Source organism: Littorina saxatilis, linkage group LG3, assembly GCF_037325665.1.
Source record: "Littorina saxatilis isolate snail1 linkage group LG3, US_GU_Lsax_2.0, whole genome shotgun sequence".
NCBI classification, from domain to species: Eukaryota; Metazoa; Mollusca; class Gastropoda; order Littorinimorpha; family Littorinidae; genus Littorina; species Littorina saxatilis.
Genome location: NC_090247.1, coordinates 68,063,579 through 68,081,533, shown reverse-complemented (window position 1 = coordinate 68,081,533; position 17,955 = coordinate 68,063,579). Strand labels below are relative to the sequence as shown.

At 41.7% G+C, this 17,955-nt stretch overlaps 1 protein-coding gene across 3 annotated transcripts in view; it reads right to left on the bottom strand.

Moving 5' to 3' along the window:
* Positions 1–17,955, bottom strand: part of LOC138963093 (phosphatidylinositol-binding clathrin assembly protein LAP-like) — an 80,786-nt gene that overhangs the window by 36,440 nt on the left and 26,391 nt on the right. For 2 of the 3 annotated variants that reach the window (XM_070335115.1, XM_070335116.1), the window contains exons 11-15: positions 16,887–16,978; positions 16,477–16,597; positions 11,988–12,068; positions 5,393–5,684; positions 4,238–4,315 (exon numbers count right to left, since the gene is read on the bottom strand). In XM_070335115.1, coding sequence (XP_070191216.1) covers positions 4,238–4,315; positions 5,393–5,684; positions 11,988–12,068; positions 16,477–16,597; positions 16,887–16,978 — 664 coding nt within the window. Of the gene's footprint in view, positions 1–3,546; positions 3,601–4,237; positions 4,316–5,392; positions 5,685–11,987; positions 12,069–16,476; positions 16,598–16,886; positions 16,979–17,955 lie in introns of all 3 variants that reach the window. The other variant, XM_070335114.1, reaches the window with a different exon arrangement.

Below are 17,955 nucleotides of genomic sequence, written 5' to 3'. Positions count from 1 at the left end.
CTCATTTGTATTTTGTGAGCCACCATGTAGACACTTTCTAAGCAGAGAATCCTGTGACAGAGTTGTAGACACTTTCTAAGCAGAGAATCCTGTGACAGAGTTTCAAACACTGGCTGGATGGCATCAGTCACATAATCAGGAAGAGCATTCTTGTCTGGGTCTCCTTTGCCTGTTTCTTCAGTCGCCTGTGACGCCACATAGCCCAGATATCCTGCCTCATCTGGTTAATGTTTCCAACATTGTTCCTTATAGCAGCTCCATAGTGACCCTGCATGTTTCAAAATTGCCTTTTTAGTCAACCCCCCCCCCCCCCCCCCCCCTTTCACTGTTTTGCCATTGCCTGTTCTCATTTACAGTCTGGGCAGAGAAAAGAAAAAACAAACTGTACCAACAGTTTACAATCAATCAAACGAAATCCAGTCAGATCACTGTCACTGTCAAACTCCATTTCTTCTTCTTCTTCTTTCAATTTTGACTCGGACGCAGTCAACTTAGGCTTGCTTTCCTCAGCCGTAGGCTCAGACGAGGTGGAGGGGGTAGCGTGCACATCGCCACCTTCAGCTTCGCTGTCACTACTTCTCGCTGCCGATGTGGGCTCAGTTTGCTGCTGATAAGTCCCTCTTCTGCCAGTCGGGTTCCCAGTCCGACTCTTCTTCTTGTAGGTCTTCCTTTTCTTCGTCATTCTGGTGTTTACAAATTGTTTTCCCTTCGAAACACGTGTTTTGTTTACAGTTGCTGTGAACGGAAGTGAAAAAACAAAACATGGCACAGCAGAAAGGCTTTGCCAAGCACGGTTTGAAAGCTGCTCTCTGATTGGCTGAAACCAGACCCCTCTGTTCTTTGGCATGCTTAACATCGACCAATGAAAATACGTCTTTCTAACGAGTTCGGCTGTCAAATCAAGCTTGTAGATTTGGTTTCGCTGAGCACAGTGGTCTTTGAATGAATCGTCTGCTACATTCCAAACCGAAGAAATGTACTTTCAAAGTTTATGAATATTTAATGAGCTGCCACAAGGCATTTTTTGACACACCCCTGATGCACATTTAATTAAAATAAAAATATTTAGGTTGTTTTTTGCCGCAAAATTATTGCATAGCGTGATAGTTGAGTGGTTTATGTACTTAACACAGCAAACAACCCAAATAACCAAAAATGTTAAAAAAATGTTATTTTCACCTTGGAAGCTGGCCTTAAGCTCACATAAGATCACAACAAAAACTGCAATGTGGTGCTTAAAAAGTCTAAAAGGACTTAACAATACCCCCCCCCCCCCCCCCCCCTCCCTGTGGCACAAAAATACCTATTACATGATGCCATACAGATTAAATTGCACAAAAGCAATTATATGACTGTATTCAAAGGCATATAACTTAACTCTCAGCCACACCAAATTTTTTCCTCGTCCTGATGCCAATAACTACTCTTGCAAAGCTGTTCAATAACAAGTACTTGAAAAAGATAATAGCAAATTTGCTAATCATGTGAAGCATACAAATATACAATAATTTGAAAGGAGAGCGCTAAGAGATCTGAGCGTCATAACAGATGTATACAGAGATGTAGAACTTTTTTTTAACTGAGCGTAAAATCAAATCATACAATAGGGTATACAAAAGCGCTTTACATTGAAGCTAGCAAGAGTGAAGATTTTTGAGTGAGACGGCTATGTGAAAGTAAACTATCTTTCTATATCTTCACGAACTGTCAGACTTTCGAGTATGGAATAAGCATGTGCAAATATATACTTTCATTGGGAGCAAAGCAATAAATAATATAAATAAATATATATATATATAGAGGTTACAACACGAGTGGTTTTTTATATGGCTTGTATTTCAGTCAAGACCCAACGGATGAATATCAAGGGACTCACGAGCCTCTGGCGAGTGAGTCCCTATGATATTCCCGCTGGATCTTGACTGAAATACAAGCCATATAAAAAACCACTCGTGTTGTAACCTGTATATCCCATGAAGATCTAAAAGACAAAGTGTGACGGAAACATCAAGCTTTAGTTGTCTGTTCAGATAAGGCACCTCTGCACATACCTTATTCTAAAGGCACGTCTGTTGATCTATGTCAAGTCGGTGCAAAATGGTGGCTTGGTTGTCCCAGTCAGTTGAAAGCATCTTACACGGATTTGACTGAATACCTAGTGGTTACACACGCATCTCCTGAGATCTTGGACACCTTCATGGTCTATAGGGCCTACTGCACCGCAGAAGAGCTAGAAATACTCGCAAATCCATTAAACAGCTTGTCCAGAGAACACTTGTAGTCGATGATGTACCGATAAGGGCGTGTGTACCGGGCACGCTGTAACTTCACATGAGCATAGTCTGAACATAGCAGTGCTGGTCGGACGCACTGGGTTTTTAACGATTGCTGGTTTGACTTTTATTTTAGTTGAGAGCACGAGCACACACACTCAAACACATACGGCTTGTCATGTTGATCACAAGAGAGAAATAGAACAGCGAATAGAAGGAAACAACAGATTACGTCCCCTTAATATGACGCAATGGACGACAGACGTCATGTAAACTACGCTACGATGATAGTCTCGGCAAGTCGAGACTAAAACTCAGCTATAACACTGAACAACTCTCGCGCAAGTTCTCAAAAGCGTGGTTACCCCTTGCACATCCGGTCTATAGGTACATGTGCATTTTGGAATGTCAAGGACGACAGAAAGTAGAGCCAGCTATGATGCATTTCGTGCACCCTTATTTATCCTCTATTTTATATGTTATAAGAGTGCAATAGTTACATCATAGATATAACAAGAGAACAATGGAAATACAAGAAATATACCTAGAGTACATTTACAGAGACAAAGAAGGGAGGTCATGGGATATATATATATATATATGTGTGTAAAAAAAGAGTCTATTTTCAGCATGAATTTTCTTGAAGTAATAGTTCTCCTGTATTTACTTTTATCCAGTCTGTGTGTTTAGCCTGTACACGGCTATGAAGTGAGTTCTCTTGAAACACTTTTATTTCTTCTGTCAATCTTAACATGCAGTTCAACCCAAAGTGCACGGTGCTTCAGAGGCAAATAAGTGACCAGCTCACTGACTGCATACTTTCAACATTACGTTTCTTCACGATTTCAAAACTGCAATTCAGTGCACAGTTCAGGCGTAGATATCACTCATTACCCTTTACAAACGTGGTTGCATGTGCAAATCTACGTCCATTCTCATCCACAACTGCACTCAAAACCATCGTAAACCAAGGTTCTGCAGAAACAACCACGAAAACAATCCACAGGGAAATATTCTAGTGCATTTGGTTTAAGTTAACACAAACAGACTGGTGTGACCACAAAAGAGTGCAGGGGGAAAATAACGTCTGAAAACAAACCGAACAAGGACTGAGTGGAGTGAAAGGACGGGAGCTACATGTGTTACTCATACACATGAAAAAGAAAGAGGGGGTGAAAACCAGAACAGAAGCCCAAAAGCCAAGCACGCATAAAATCTGAGCAAGTCAGCAGAATGAGAACTGTTCTCCGTTCTCGTTCTGATTGGTTTGTACCTGGGGGGGCGTTGGGTATGGCAGAGACAGTTGGTGTGCCAAAACTCATCCCCGCTGCAAGAAGACACAGACAGCATGCACACAATATACAACAGGTAGCCTTGGCAACGAAACAACAATCATCACAAGCTGAATGTTTGTCACAAGAACATCGATGTGTTAGCCAGGGTGTATTTATATTCAGACCTTCACACAGAGGGTTAAAACAAAAAGACAGAAAAGCACAAAAGTGTGTCCCAGAACAAACTGAAATCCCAAAGAAAGAAAAAACACAAAGAAAAAATAAACACAAACAAAAAAAACAAAGACAAAATAAACACAGACAAAATAAACAGAAAGAAAAAATAAACAGAAAGAAAAAGGGTCTGATGGGATATGAATGGTGTTCAAAAGAAAAAGAGAAGCTACCCCCATAAAAAGTCCCATTCAAACAAATTAGCTCAAAATATCAGAATGATACATAAGGGGACGAAAGCGAAAACCATGTCAAATATTATTTACAATGCAGCACACCAGTGAAAGTGCTGTACAGATTGCAAATACTGAAACTTAGAGAAGCCCAAAAACAAAACAAATCATGAAAATAAAAGTAAAAGTCGTAAGAAAAGCCGCCACAGTGGTGCCCTGTGAAGCAGAAAATGGCTGACAACACTAGGACCCCAGAGTTGTACATCTCCCTAACAAAACCTACCTGGCGACGCTGTGGAGGAGCTGTTAAATGCTCTGGCAAAGTCTGCGTCCGACGTGAAGTTGTTGCCGCTGCTAGCCCCTGTCAAGGAACAATCAAACGTCAAAATGATGAAATACAAACCAGATAGACTGCTAACATTCCACAATCCACAAAGGTAAATATCTACAACGTTTAATATTTGACAAAACAAGAGTTTGTCAAAAAACAACTTTCTAAATATTTAGCTTTCTTGTTTTTTGATCGTGAAAAGACGAGTCAGTGACAGTGCAAAATGATTGCAGCATGTTCAAAGGGCAATCAAACATTAACGCTCAAAAAAACTGGTCAAGGTATTCTTACTCAGTCAAAGTACTGAAGGACAACATGCCCACAAGCTTTTTGTTTGTTTGTTTGTTTGTTTGCTTAACGCCCAGCCGACCACGAAGGGCCATATCAGGGCGGTGCTGCTTTGACATATAACGTGCGCCACACACAAGACAGAAGTCGCAGCACAGGCTTCATGTCTCACCCAGTCACATTATTCTGACACCGGACCAACCAGTCCTAGCACTAACCCCATAATGCCAGACGCCAGGTGGAGCAGCCACTAGATTGCCAATTTTAAAGTCTAAGGTATGACCCGGCCGGGGTTCAAACCCACGACCTCCCGATCACGGGGCGGACGCCTTACCACTAGGCCAACCGTGCCGGTGTTGCCCACAAGCTCATAACCCCTTCCTACCTGAACTTCACTGTAGAAGAGTTTAACCCAAGCAATGATAACAAACTATTCCTTCTCAGGTAAAACTGCTCAAGTTTTGACTTCAGACCTAAGCGACATACCTCTTCACATCTCAAAAAGTGAAGGCTGATTAGGTGCAACATAATTACTCTCCCATAATTTTTGTGGGAAGTAAGTTAATTGACAGATGATCATGGCACAATGCATTTGCTGAACATCTGAAGAGCTACTTATAATAGTAAAAACAACCGTTAAGTGCTCATAAACAGAAATGGGGTGTGTGTGTGCGTGTGTGTTTGAGCGTACATCTGACATACTTTCTGACAGAAGAATGGGACACGGCAGGGAAAGGTATTGATGGTGTAGATGCGTTTTGATAAAGGAAAATAATGACTAAAATACTAGTGCTTTATTTGCCTCCTGGGTCACAGTACCTGCAGCAAAGCCGTTGGTCTGCTGCTGCTGGAAGGCGGGAGCGGGGGCGCCAAAGGGGTTGTTGGAGGCGGCGGGGGCAGGGGGCTGGCTGTTGTAGGCGCTGGCCATCACAGATTGCACGTTGTCCGCGAACGGGTTGTTGTTGAGTCCCAGCAGATCGTCGCTGGGTCTGGCGCCAGCGTTGGCTGCGGGGGCGGCCGCGGTGGGGCTGGACGCGGGCGGGGAAGCGGAAGAGGCGAAGGGGTTGTTGGCAGAGGCTGGGGTGCTCGTCAACTCTTTCAGTCGCTGCTCCTGCAAGACAAGATACAAACATGGTTACACTCAGCTGTGTGCACAGGAACCCCCCTTTTAAGACCCCCCGATGTGAGACCTCTTTTTTAAGACCTTGATTTTTCTGTAGGGGGGAGAATTTACCCGATGCTCCCCAGCATGTCGTAAGAGGCGACTAACGGATTCTGTTTCTCTTTTTACCCTTGTTAAGTGTTTCTTGTATAGAATATAGTCAATTTTTGTAAAGATTTCAGTCAAGCAGTATGTAAGAAATGTTAAGTCCTTTGTACTGGAAACTTGCATTCTCCCAGTAAGGTAATACATTGTACTACGTTGCAAGCCCCTGGAGCAAATTTTTGATTAGTGCTTTTGTGAACAAGAAACATGGGACAGGTGGTGTTCACAGAGTTATTCATCACTAAGCCTGAAAACTTCAGGAAAGCTGAGCTAAAATGGCAAACTGTCCTGTGGTTAAAGGATATCAATTTGGTCACGTAATATTAAGCTTTTTGCTTGAGTTGGTCAGTCCTTGTTGCATACAGGTAATTGTTTTATGTCATGTATTTTGCATAACATTTTGTTTCAACCAAAAGGATATCAATGACAGTTCTGACTGTTTACAAAGCAAATACAGAGAAACCTCCCCTTTGAAATCCCCCAAATTCAAGACTTCACCCTTTTAAGGCTTATTTCCATCTTGAGATTTTCTGTTCATAACCTTTGTAAATTTACCTCCCCTCTAAAGACTTTTTTCTCTCAGAGTTTGGAGGTCTTAAAAGGGTGGAGGGGGGGGGGGGGGTGTCCACTGCACCCGGTAAGGTTCCAGCAGTCCAGAAATCCAAAAGCTGCAATAAGATACATGTGCACAGGAGTGGTGAATGGGCTGTTGGAAATGTTGTAAAAGGAGTGGTGAATGGGCTGTTGGAAATGTTGTAAAAGGAGTGGTGAATGGGCTGTTGGAAATGTTGTAAAAGGAGTGGTGAATGGGCTGTTGGAAATGTTGTAAAAGGAGTGGTGAATGGGCTGTTGGAAATGTTGTAAAAGGAGTGGTGAATGGGCTGTTGGAAATGTTGTAAAAGGAGTGGTGAATGGGCTGTTGGAAATGTTGTAAAAGGAGTGGTGAATGGGCTGTTGGAAATGTTGTAAAAGGAGTGGTGAATGGGCTGTTGGAAATGTTGTAAAAGGAGTGGTGAATGGGCTGATGGAAATGTTGTAAAAGGAGTGGTGAATGGGCTGTTGGAAATGATGTAAAAGAGTGACATCACGGGAAAAAGATATGCTATGATGCAGCCAAAATCTGAAACTTCAGGGAGCGACCCCAAGCAAAAGGCTAAAAAATGTCTAAACCACCTATCATAAAAATTGTCCTTGTAGTTGTACTCTTTTCACTCCCACACATAATCCTATTTCTATTCTATCTTTAGAGCTCCTCACATAATCCTATTTTTATTCTATCTTTAGAGCTCCTCACATAATCCTATTTCTATTCTATCTTTAGAGCTCCTCATATAATCCTATTTCTATTCTATCTTTAGAGCTCCTCACATAATCCTATTTCTATTCTATCTTTAGAGCTCCTCACATAATCCTATTTCTATTCTATCTTTAGAGCTCCTCACATAATCCTATTTCTATTCTATCTTTAGAGCTCCTCACATAATCCTATTTCTATTCTATCTTTAGAGCTCCTGGCCCAAAGATTGTACTACTGGTCAGAAGGAAATAGACAATGTTCCAAAATAACTCCGTTAGTTTTTTCTAACTTGCTTAGGAAGAGTCAATGTGCCCCTTAACAACACTGATCTATTTAGGCAAGGGATTATGGCATCATGCAGTGTCTGTTCAACATGAAGCCGTTTTATCTTAATATTATGCTCACCAGAGCTCACTAATCACAACGGCCACTGATCTGCACTGATCAATGGTAACGTGTTTGCCTCACTGTTTCAAAGGGATGCAACTCTTCCAAAGCCAATAAAAACCCAGACCCAGTTCTTTCCGGAACTTGTCTATTAGCATTATCAGCCTACTGTACTCTGAAGAGGGTGGAAGTGAAAGCAGAGAACCTGATGTTCAGCCGGTGCTATCACTGTATCACTCTGGCTTTGCAGGTGCTATCACTGTATCACTCTGGCTTTGCAGGTGCTATCACTGTATCACTCTGGCTTTGCAGGTGCTATCACTGTGTCACTCTGGCTTTGCAGGTGCTATCACTGTATCACTCTGGCTTTGCAGGTGCTATCACTGTATCACTCTGGCTTTGCAGGTGCTATCACTGTATCACTCTGGCTTTGCAGGTGCTATCACTGTGTCACTCTGGCTTTGCAGGTGCTATCACTGTATCACTCTGGCTTTGCAGGTGCTATCACTGTATCACTCTGGCTTTGCAGGTGCTATCACTTTATCACTCTGGCTTTGCAGGTGCTATCACTGTATCACTCTGGCTTTGCGCGTTTATAAAACCAAGGCTTAGGAAAAAGAGGCACAGAGTTACCACACCCTGGGTTTTTATGTCACACCCCCGACAAGCAAGAAAAGGGATGCCTTATTAAAGATACTGTATTCAACTTCTGATCGATAATGACCACAAAACTTAAGTGAGTTTGTTTGTTCGTTCATGGGCTGAAACTCCCACGGCTTTTACGTGTATGACCGTTTTTACCCCGCCATTTAGGCAGCCATACGCCGCTTTCAGAGGAAGCATGCTGGGTATTTTCGTGTTTCTATAACCCACCGAACTCTGACATGGATTACAGGATCTTTTTCGTGCGCACTTGGTCTTGTGCTTGCGTGTACAAACGGGGGGTGTTCGGACACCGAGGAGAGTCTGCACACAAAGTTGACTCTGAGAAATAAATCTCTCGCCGAACGTGGGGACGAACTCACACTGACAGCGGCCAACTGGATACAAATCCAGCGCGCTATCCACTGAGCTACATCCCCGCCCACTTAAGTGAGTGACTGAGTGGATGGGTCTATGAAATCTGTTTAAAATGTTGACCATTCTACCTATTCACTTACTACCTGAAGGGTGCGACTTGCCTGAAAGACCACATTTATAGGGTCTTCCCAAAGAACTGATAAGGTTGAAATGTTCCAATGACACTTTCAGCTGCTGAAAGATTGTGCCAGGTTCGGAAAAGGGCCACTTCCTTTCATGCCTTTTCTTCCTCAGGTGTGCAAATAATTGTATTTTTCGCACGCTTTAATACAAAAATCTTTTCACAATCGACCTCTTCAGAAAACTCCACTGCACCAGGGCGACATAAAAGGGTCAGTATTTCCTCAACACAGTCTTTGGAATGTAATCTGTATTCAGAAACATTAAAAAAAAAGTTTCTCTTCATCCACAACTTCAGACTTACGTACATACTTTCTTGGTTAATTTTTCTTTGAAACTTTCATCCTTTTTTTTCTAATAGAAATGTAGCTCATTCCACCTAATGGATATTTCTTGTGCTTGTATAAAAAAAGGAATCAAACGATAAAAAAGGCAGGTCTTAGTGCTGAGGCGACTTGAATGCAAGAAAAATGGTGCTCCCAAAATTCACTTCCACTTCCCCAGACCCCCACCCCCTTAATCTTTGTGTGCATTGTGGGTAGTCAGCGGGGGAGTGGAACTTTGCAGAGAGGAGAAGGAAGAATACATAAGCCATGTTTAATCAGTGACTTCTCAGAGAACATGATGGGTACATCACTTGCAAACACATTTGTTTTCTTTATATTTATTCATTAACTCTATATTTATTTATTTTTTAATGTTTTATTCTGCCTTTTTTTTAATGAAAGTGTTTTCTTCTCCAAGATACAGAAACCAAAATTTTTGTTTGATTTATAAGTAAACAGCCACACGGTCATTTCAATGCATACTGTAAATTCAGGTCCATTCCTCTTAGTGGAACGCTAGCAGCAAGATACCAGTTTTCAAATGCAAGTCATGATCATTTTCTTTCATACTTTAAATTCAGTTCCCTGTGTCCTCGTGGACAGCTAGTAGCAACATACCACAAGTCAGCACACTTTTCAAATGCAAGTCATGTACCCATCACCACCAGCCAAGAAGCCACTCTGTTTCACTCTGTTTCACTGCATCGGGCCATAAAAAGAAACAAACTATGAGCTCCAGGCCCTCGCGCAGTCCTGCTGTCTCCTCCAAGTAGGCTTCATCCCCCTCCTCCTTCACACCTGCCTCTGCCTGTGGTGAGCAAAGCCCGCTTTCAACACCTCATGTCACACAATAACAACAAATAACACTGTAAGATACTATTCTTCGCCCTCCTCCTTCACACCTGCCTCTGCCTGTGGTGAGCAAAGCCCGCTTTCAACACCTCATGTCACACAATAACAACAAATAACACTGTAAGATACTATTCTTCGCCCTCCTCCTTCACACCTGCCTCTGCCTGTGGTGAGCAAAGCCCGCTTTCAACACCTCATGTCACACAATAACAACAAATAACACTGTAAGATACTATTCTTCGCCCCCCTCCTTCACACCTGCCTCTGCCTGTGGTGAGCAAAGCCCGCTTTTAACACCTCATGTCACACAATAACAACAAATAACACTGTAAGATACTATTCTTCGTCCCCCTCCTTCACACCTGCCTCTGCCTGTGGTGAGCAAAGCCCGCTTTCAACACCTCATGTCACACAATAACAACAAATAACACTGTAAGATACTATTCTTCGCCCCCCTCCTTCACACCTGCCTCTGCCTGTGGTGAGCAAAGCCCGCTTTCAACACCTCATGTCACACAATAACAACAAATAACACTGTAAGATACTATTCTTCGCCCCCCTCCTTCACACCTGCCTCTGCCTGTGGTGAGCAAAGCCCGCTTTCAACACCTCATGCACTTCATGTCACATAATAACAAGTAATACCGTAGGATACTATTCTTCGCCCCCCTCCTTCCCACCTGCCTGATCCAGTGGTGAGCAACTTCCGCTTTCAACACCTCATGCACTTCATGTTATACAATAACAAGTAATACTAGACTAGGAACAAGAGACAGCAGGTGAGAAAAACAGGAACAAAATAACAATGAACGAGTACATTTTCATTGTCATCTTGAACAAGTAATACATGTACCGGAAGATATTTGTGTGCGTAAAACACAGCCTGAATGATTGTAAACCGAGTCAAGTTTCAAACACAGAAGGACTGACACATGGGTACTCTTAAAATGTGTATACAGGCATGCAATGTAAAGAAGTACAAAGGTAATCACTGAAAATAAAGTGGGGGAAATGAGTATTCTAGCTATAAGTACATCTTGTTGACACAATGCAGTCAGACCCATTGCAGGTTCTGTCATAGCAACAAGCACAAGAAGAGTAAGTCACACTGTGGCAACATTCAGCACATGCACAAAATATGTTCAAGCAGATTTGAAATAACATCCACCCTGTAGTTTGTGTGTAAATCAACACCCAAATCTAAGGAGATAGTTGTAGTGCTAAGAGAGAATTAATGTGGAGGACCAAGTACAGGAAAGAGAGAGACAGTCATCAAGAAATAAAACAGTACTTGAGGGTCTTTCTTTCTTTATTTGGTGTTTAACGTCGTTTTCAACCACGAAGGTTATATTGCGACGGGGAAAGGGGGAGGGGGGAGATGGGATAGAGCCACTTGTTAATTGTTTCTTGTTCACAAAAGCACTAATAAAAAAATTGCTCCAGGGGCTTGCAACGTGGTACAATATATTACCTTACTGGGAGAATGCAAGTTTCCAGTACAAAGGACTTAACATTTCTTACATACTGCTTGACTAAAATCTTTACAAACATTGACTATATTCTATACAAGAAACACTTAACAAGGGTAAAAGGAGAAACAGAATCCGTTAGTCGCCTCTTACGACATGCTGGGGAGCATCGGGTAAATTCTTCCCCCTAACCCGCGGGGGGAAAAGAGAGAGACAGTCATCAAGAAATAAACCAGTACTTGAGGGTGAATAAGGACTAAAAGACAATTAGTTGAATAAGAACAAGACAGAAAAGACAGAATACAGATGAAAGAAGAGAATACAACACAGATGTGAAGTACAAAGGGCTAAAAAAAAAAAAAACGAAAGACATTAAACTACACAATAAAACCAATGCAGCAATAAAAAACTGTATAGGTGAGGAAAACAGACAGAGAACTGAAAACGCTGCAAAAGTGTGTGCTGTGAATAAATCTACCAGGTAGTACGGCAGGCACAATGTACCGATAACTCAAACGCCTTGTTGTTCTACAGTACTCAAAAAGGTCAGGGGAAAAAGGTGAAGGTCAGCAGGCAAGGTCTGGGGTAGTATTGTGAGGTTACCACGGTTACTCACATTCACAACGCTAGTGTCATCGGCCTCGGAGGCCAAAAGGTCAAGGCCAGGCTCGGCAGCGGTAGGCTCCGAGTCGGTAGGCTGGGAAGCCGAAAGGAGGCAGGCGTGAGAAAGCCAGCATGAAAACAGTCAGTGATGCTAGCATTTTAGTACAGCCTTTTGCCCACACTACAAGACAGAGCAAGATCAAAGACAAGAAGAGAGAGAGAGAGAGAGAGAGAGAGAGAGAGAGAAACATGCCTGTGTGAGCAAGTATTTGGTCATCATGGACTGTCAATGATGGCTACACCAGCTTCCATTTCACTAACATTTAGCAGTTACCAACCTGCCCACCCCCCCCCCCCCCCCCCCCCCCCCCTAAAAAAAAAAAATGAACAGGCACAGTGTTACGTAAAGAAATAATCTGGTCATCATGAACTAAACACCAGCAATAATTAGCTTAATTTTCTTCTTTAACACCCACATTTAGCAGTAAACAATATATTCTCAAACAAAAACACCTTGATACAAAATCTAAAATTTTTGGAATGTTGATCAGTGTCAGATTTTTCTAAACAAATTTTTCTCAGCAGTCTCAAAGTGTGAACAATAAAAAGAGGTACACTGATATGTGTCAATTACTCTACGATAAAAATGATGACCAAACAGTTCACATAATTTAACTATACCCTCAATTCTGTGAGTTTGAAATTCACTCTAATAGAGATACTTGATTAAACAATGAAACAGTATACATATTACTAACAGCAGTATATTTGGCAAAGAGAAAACAGAAAATGGCTTTTTTTGCTTTCAAGAAAAGAATTTCAGGTTCATGAATTATCAGTACATTTGGATGCCCTTTTGAGCAAAAAACCTGCGCACAGAAAAGGCTCAAAGCGCACAAATTGGATACATTCAACAAGGTTTCAAACTGCAAGACCTTCAAAATTCCAAATGTGCCTCACAAAATACACAGCAGAATAAAAAGGTGGGAGACACAAAGGCACATCCACGGTAAACAATTTCATTCACAAAAACAAAAGTTAAAAGAGATAAAACTATTCATTGATTGCTGACTTTCAAAAACTTTCTAAAATCAAACCTCATTCGCATATCATATACAAGTAACTACCGCTTAAAGTCATTTCACAAAGAATTTGAAAAGTACTGCAACTAATAATTTTTCTCTGTCTTGTTTTTCCTTCTTTCCTTTTCCTTTCTTTTGTTCATGGTGTACACCTGGTGAAAGTCCACTTTACTTTGAAAGGCTTACATATTTCCACTAGAAGTAAAGCTGGAATCTCACAGTATACACTATATACACAGGACCTATCTGACGTCATCTCGAGGCATGGCTGCGAACACCACAAGTATGCCGACGACACCCAAATAGAGGATTCTGCTCCCCCCAGTGATTTTCCAAAAGTGGTTAAAAACACTGAGCGCTGCATTGAGTCAGTTAAAGACTGGATGATAGACAATAAACTCAAGCTGAATGACTCAAAAACTGAGGTGATGCTGTCAGGCTCAAGGCATGCTTTAAATCAGATTGACTGTACTTCCCTGACAATAGGCGACACTCAGATTGTTTCCCAAACCGCTGTTAAGGACCTAGGCGTGTACCTGGACTCTGCTCTGACAATGCAAAAACACATTAGTTTTGTTTGTAAATGTGCCTTTTTTGAGTTGCGCAAGATTTCCTCTGTCAGATCATTCCTGACACTCCAAGCCACTGTTCAACTTGTCTCCTCTCTGATCCTGAGTCGACTTGACTACTGCAACTCATTGCTTGCCGGCCTCCCCACTGAAGAACTTGATCGCTTACAGAGAGTCCAGAACAGTGCTGCAAGGCTCATTCTGCAGAAGTCTAAGAAAGACCATGTCACTCCCCTACTTACCACCCTTCACTGGCTTCCTATGAAGTACAGAATCGAGTACAAGCTCGCTCTGTTAGGGTACCGCTGTTTTGAGAAATCACTCCCCCCCTATTTGTCCCATTCCCTCAGTATCTACGAGCCATCCCGTTCTCTCAGATCCTCCTCTGAAAAACTCCTTCGCATCCCCAAAACCAGGACCAAGACCTTTGGTGAAAGAACCTTTAGGTACCAGATTCCGACCGTCTGGAACTCGCTTCCAAGTTCTATCCGTGATTCCAGCAGCCTTTCCTCCTTCAAAACCCAACTCAAAACATACCTGTTTCGTAAAGCCTTTGCTTAGCCTGAGTAGACTCTCCACAACTCTATTCTGTTTTGGAACTCTCTACCCTGTATGTGCTTTATGGTCTCTTTGTCAATGGTATCTTTGTGTGTGCGCGTGCGTGCGTGTGTGTGTGTGTGTGTGTGTGTGTGAGTGTGTGTGTGTGTGTGTGTGTGTGTGTGTGTGTGTGTGTGTGTGTGTACTTTTAACATTGTACGCTAAGTTTTGCTTAGTGCTTGGGTTCTTGGTGTTATGTCTCAGTTAAATGTATGCTTTGTATGCTTGTTGATTTGTGCTAGTTTATTCTATAATGAATTTGTAAAGCGCCTGGAGCCAATTGATGGGACTCGCGCTATAGAAAAGTTATTTATTATTATTATTATTATTATTATAGAAATCTCATTAAAAAAAAGTCCTCAATAAGGCCACAAAAAAAAAATAGGTCTGTTTACGGTAACATAGGCCCAAAAAATAGGGTCGGTAGGTCGGGATTTCTTTTTTTTTTCTCCAAAAAACCATATTTTTACGTTATTTTGCAAAAAAAACAAGATTTTTTTTTCTTCCCCAAATGCCAAAAAAAAGTCTAGGGTCGCGCGAAAAAACTAGGGTCGGTCGGGTTACCGTAAACAGACCTATTTTTATTTTTGGCCTAATGCAAACACATGTAAATACAATGATGCAAAACTGACTCAGAACAACAGATGTACATCCTTATTTGTGTGTGCACGTTCTGTCATTCACTGAGCGAGTAGCACAACAAAAAGGTTAAATTTTTTCCTTTATAATACCAGTAAAAACTAAAACATACATAAATGTATACTTGTCGGCAATTAACATACACATTTTATTGGTTTAACTTCTGCAAGTGCTGAATTAGTGAATATGAGTTGCCCACATCAACTGACTAAATATATAATCAGGTTAGAGAAATAAAAAGGAACCATTACTTTTCCCCAAACTAAAATAAAATAAAACAGAAAAAAATAACGAAATTCAAGACCTTTTTTTCTCCTTCCGTTTTAGATGCCACAGTGCCAATTGTTAGGGGAAAAAATCACCACACGACCAAATGCAAAAAATGAAAGTTAATACTGCAGGAAGAGAGCAAATTATTAAACCAGCAGCAGAAGAGACAGCGTTAAAGACGGACAATTGCAGGGTCAGTGTCGCAGGTATACAGCGCAATATTCCCTTCATGCACAAGATGCACACGGCAACACACCGGGATTAATTAAAGTATCATCCCTTCCAGGCTTGGTTTGGTGAGCTTAAATTTGGGGTAATTTCAAGCTAAGCATCAAAAAATGTTCTTGACTAAATATGATCAAAATCATGTTTCAGTGAAGCTATTCTACTTCATTTTCTTGCAACAATGCTCAAGTAAGATTTTCTCCCCACCCATAGACCAAATAGCCTGGACCGCCAACTCGTCACGTGACCCTTCGAGGTTACGACTCTCGACTTCCAGGGGCGCGTCGCGTCCGGTTTGAAAGGCCAGCGATTCGAAGACAGTGAAAAGAAAGCACGCTCCAGTTATTTGTGACAATGGGAGGTGACAATGAACTGGATTTTCCAAAACTCCAAACTAAACTTAACAAAACTCATCGAAAAACATGTTCCATATGCACTTTTGCTGAGTTTATTTTAGCATTTTCAGAACTTACCTCGGCAACTTCGTCCATGTTTACAATCGACACCGGATATCACGTCCCCCTGATTTCTGAAAGGCTTGTAAGCGTAGGTTCCTAAATGCGAGAGGCCGCTACCTCGTAATAGAGAGAAAGAGCGGAGAGAGAGCTAGTTGGCGGTCCAGGATAAATGGTCTATGCCCCACCCAAGCACTCTTGTGTGAGGGTCAGTGCAAATGACAACCAGACCTATTCTCAACCCCTGCAACCCTCCCATACCCTGTTCCTTTGAACCCGGCCTCCCTCTCATGCCTGGAATCTGACACTTATTTTAACTGCTCTGTTATCATTAATATTCCAGGCAGATTCTGCTGTGATGCGGAACCTTACTCTTCAATATATCTTCAAGCAAACAAAGAAACAAATACATGAACAAGTGAACAAACAAATTCAAATCATTTCCGCCACCTGTTAGACAGTTTGTTTCAATAATATTAAAAATAAGAATAAAACACAAAATATTTGAAGAACTGGTACTGCTGTCTACTCACCAACTGCTTCCACAAAGATGAAAGATTCAAATGGAGAGTAAAACAAAAGACAAAAGACACAGACCGCCACCAAACACAACCAAAGCAGATGAAAAGCACAGGAAAACGCCCTTTTCCACAAGCCTCTCTCACCTTCAGTTGCTGTAGGTACCGACTCTCTTCCTCCAGAATCTTCTTCTTCTCCGTCTCGCTGATGTTGAACGCACTGCTGTTGGTCGTCATTGTGTTCAGTGCTGAGGAGAAGCCCGCAGGTCTGAAAAGTCGAACACCATGTTATAAACTAAGTTTGAATGACTTTAACACCTGCACAGAAAAAAGAACTTGCTGCACATTTCTCCCACCAGCTACAAATATGAAAGCTACTAAATTTATCCACATAAAATAAAATGCTACTACAGTGGCACCAGCAACGTGGCGAGACCCCTCAGCAGAGAGGACACCTCCCAACAACCTCCCAATTAACGCTCAAGCATTTTAAGGAGATAGGGAGGGAGGACTGTCAGAACTCAGCAATGTCACAAAAAAACACAGAGTGTACTCACTTGGCAGAGCTGGTGACGGGAGCTGCACCCCCTTTCTTCCCTTCCAACGATGCCAGGTGCTGTTCCAACGCTTCCAACAGACTGGCTGGAGCCTGCAATCACAAGCTTCCATCTTAAACCGATGCCATCAAATACAGTTTTAATAATACATGTATGGTACAAATAAACTGCATACATTTATTCCTACACTGCACTTACTGTGTGCAGTTACACAGGCATAGCTTAGGATAGCTGCACAATGCACTGCAGGTGGATACGTATTTTATGAAACAGCGACCCATGAACTGCACCTGCATGGCTGTAAGCTGAAAATACAATACCTCCTGCAGGCACCCTGTAACATGAACTTCAGTTGACATTGTATACTGTTTGGAACACTATGCCATCAACTGATCAGCTCACACTATGTACTGCATGGAACATCATGCCAAGAACAGCAGTTGAAACATGTGTACTGTATGGAACCCCAGCTGCCACTATCAGCAGCTCACATTGCATATTTTTTGGAACACTATGCTATGAACTGATCAGCCTTCATCATGTCATGTATGGTAAGATATGCCATAAACTGCAGCTCAAACCATGTACTGAATTACAAACTATGCCATAACCTGGAGCTCATACTATTTACTGCATGACCAACTATGCCAGAAACTGAAGATCACACTATGCCATAAAATGTAGCACACCATGTACTGCATGACAAACGATGCCATAAAGTGGCATCACAGATCACTATGTACTGCATGGCACACTATGCCATAAACTGCAGCTCATACTTCTACTGTTTGCCAATATATCAACCACACACCATGCGTGCAGGAAATAAAACATGTATTAAACACAAACTTTCAATGCAAATAACACTTCAAAAGAACTTGATATGAGTATTTCATTCCTTGCTGAAAGTACATCTTGATTCTAGTGGAAAAGTACCACTGTGTGCTTTGAAATTTGAGCACTTGGCTTATCAAGTCTGTAACAGAGTTTACAAAAATATCATTTAAAAAAAGCTTTACCAAACTTTCTGAAAATGTGGTAAAAAATAATATTAACATATATATACTTG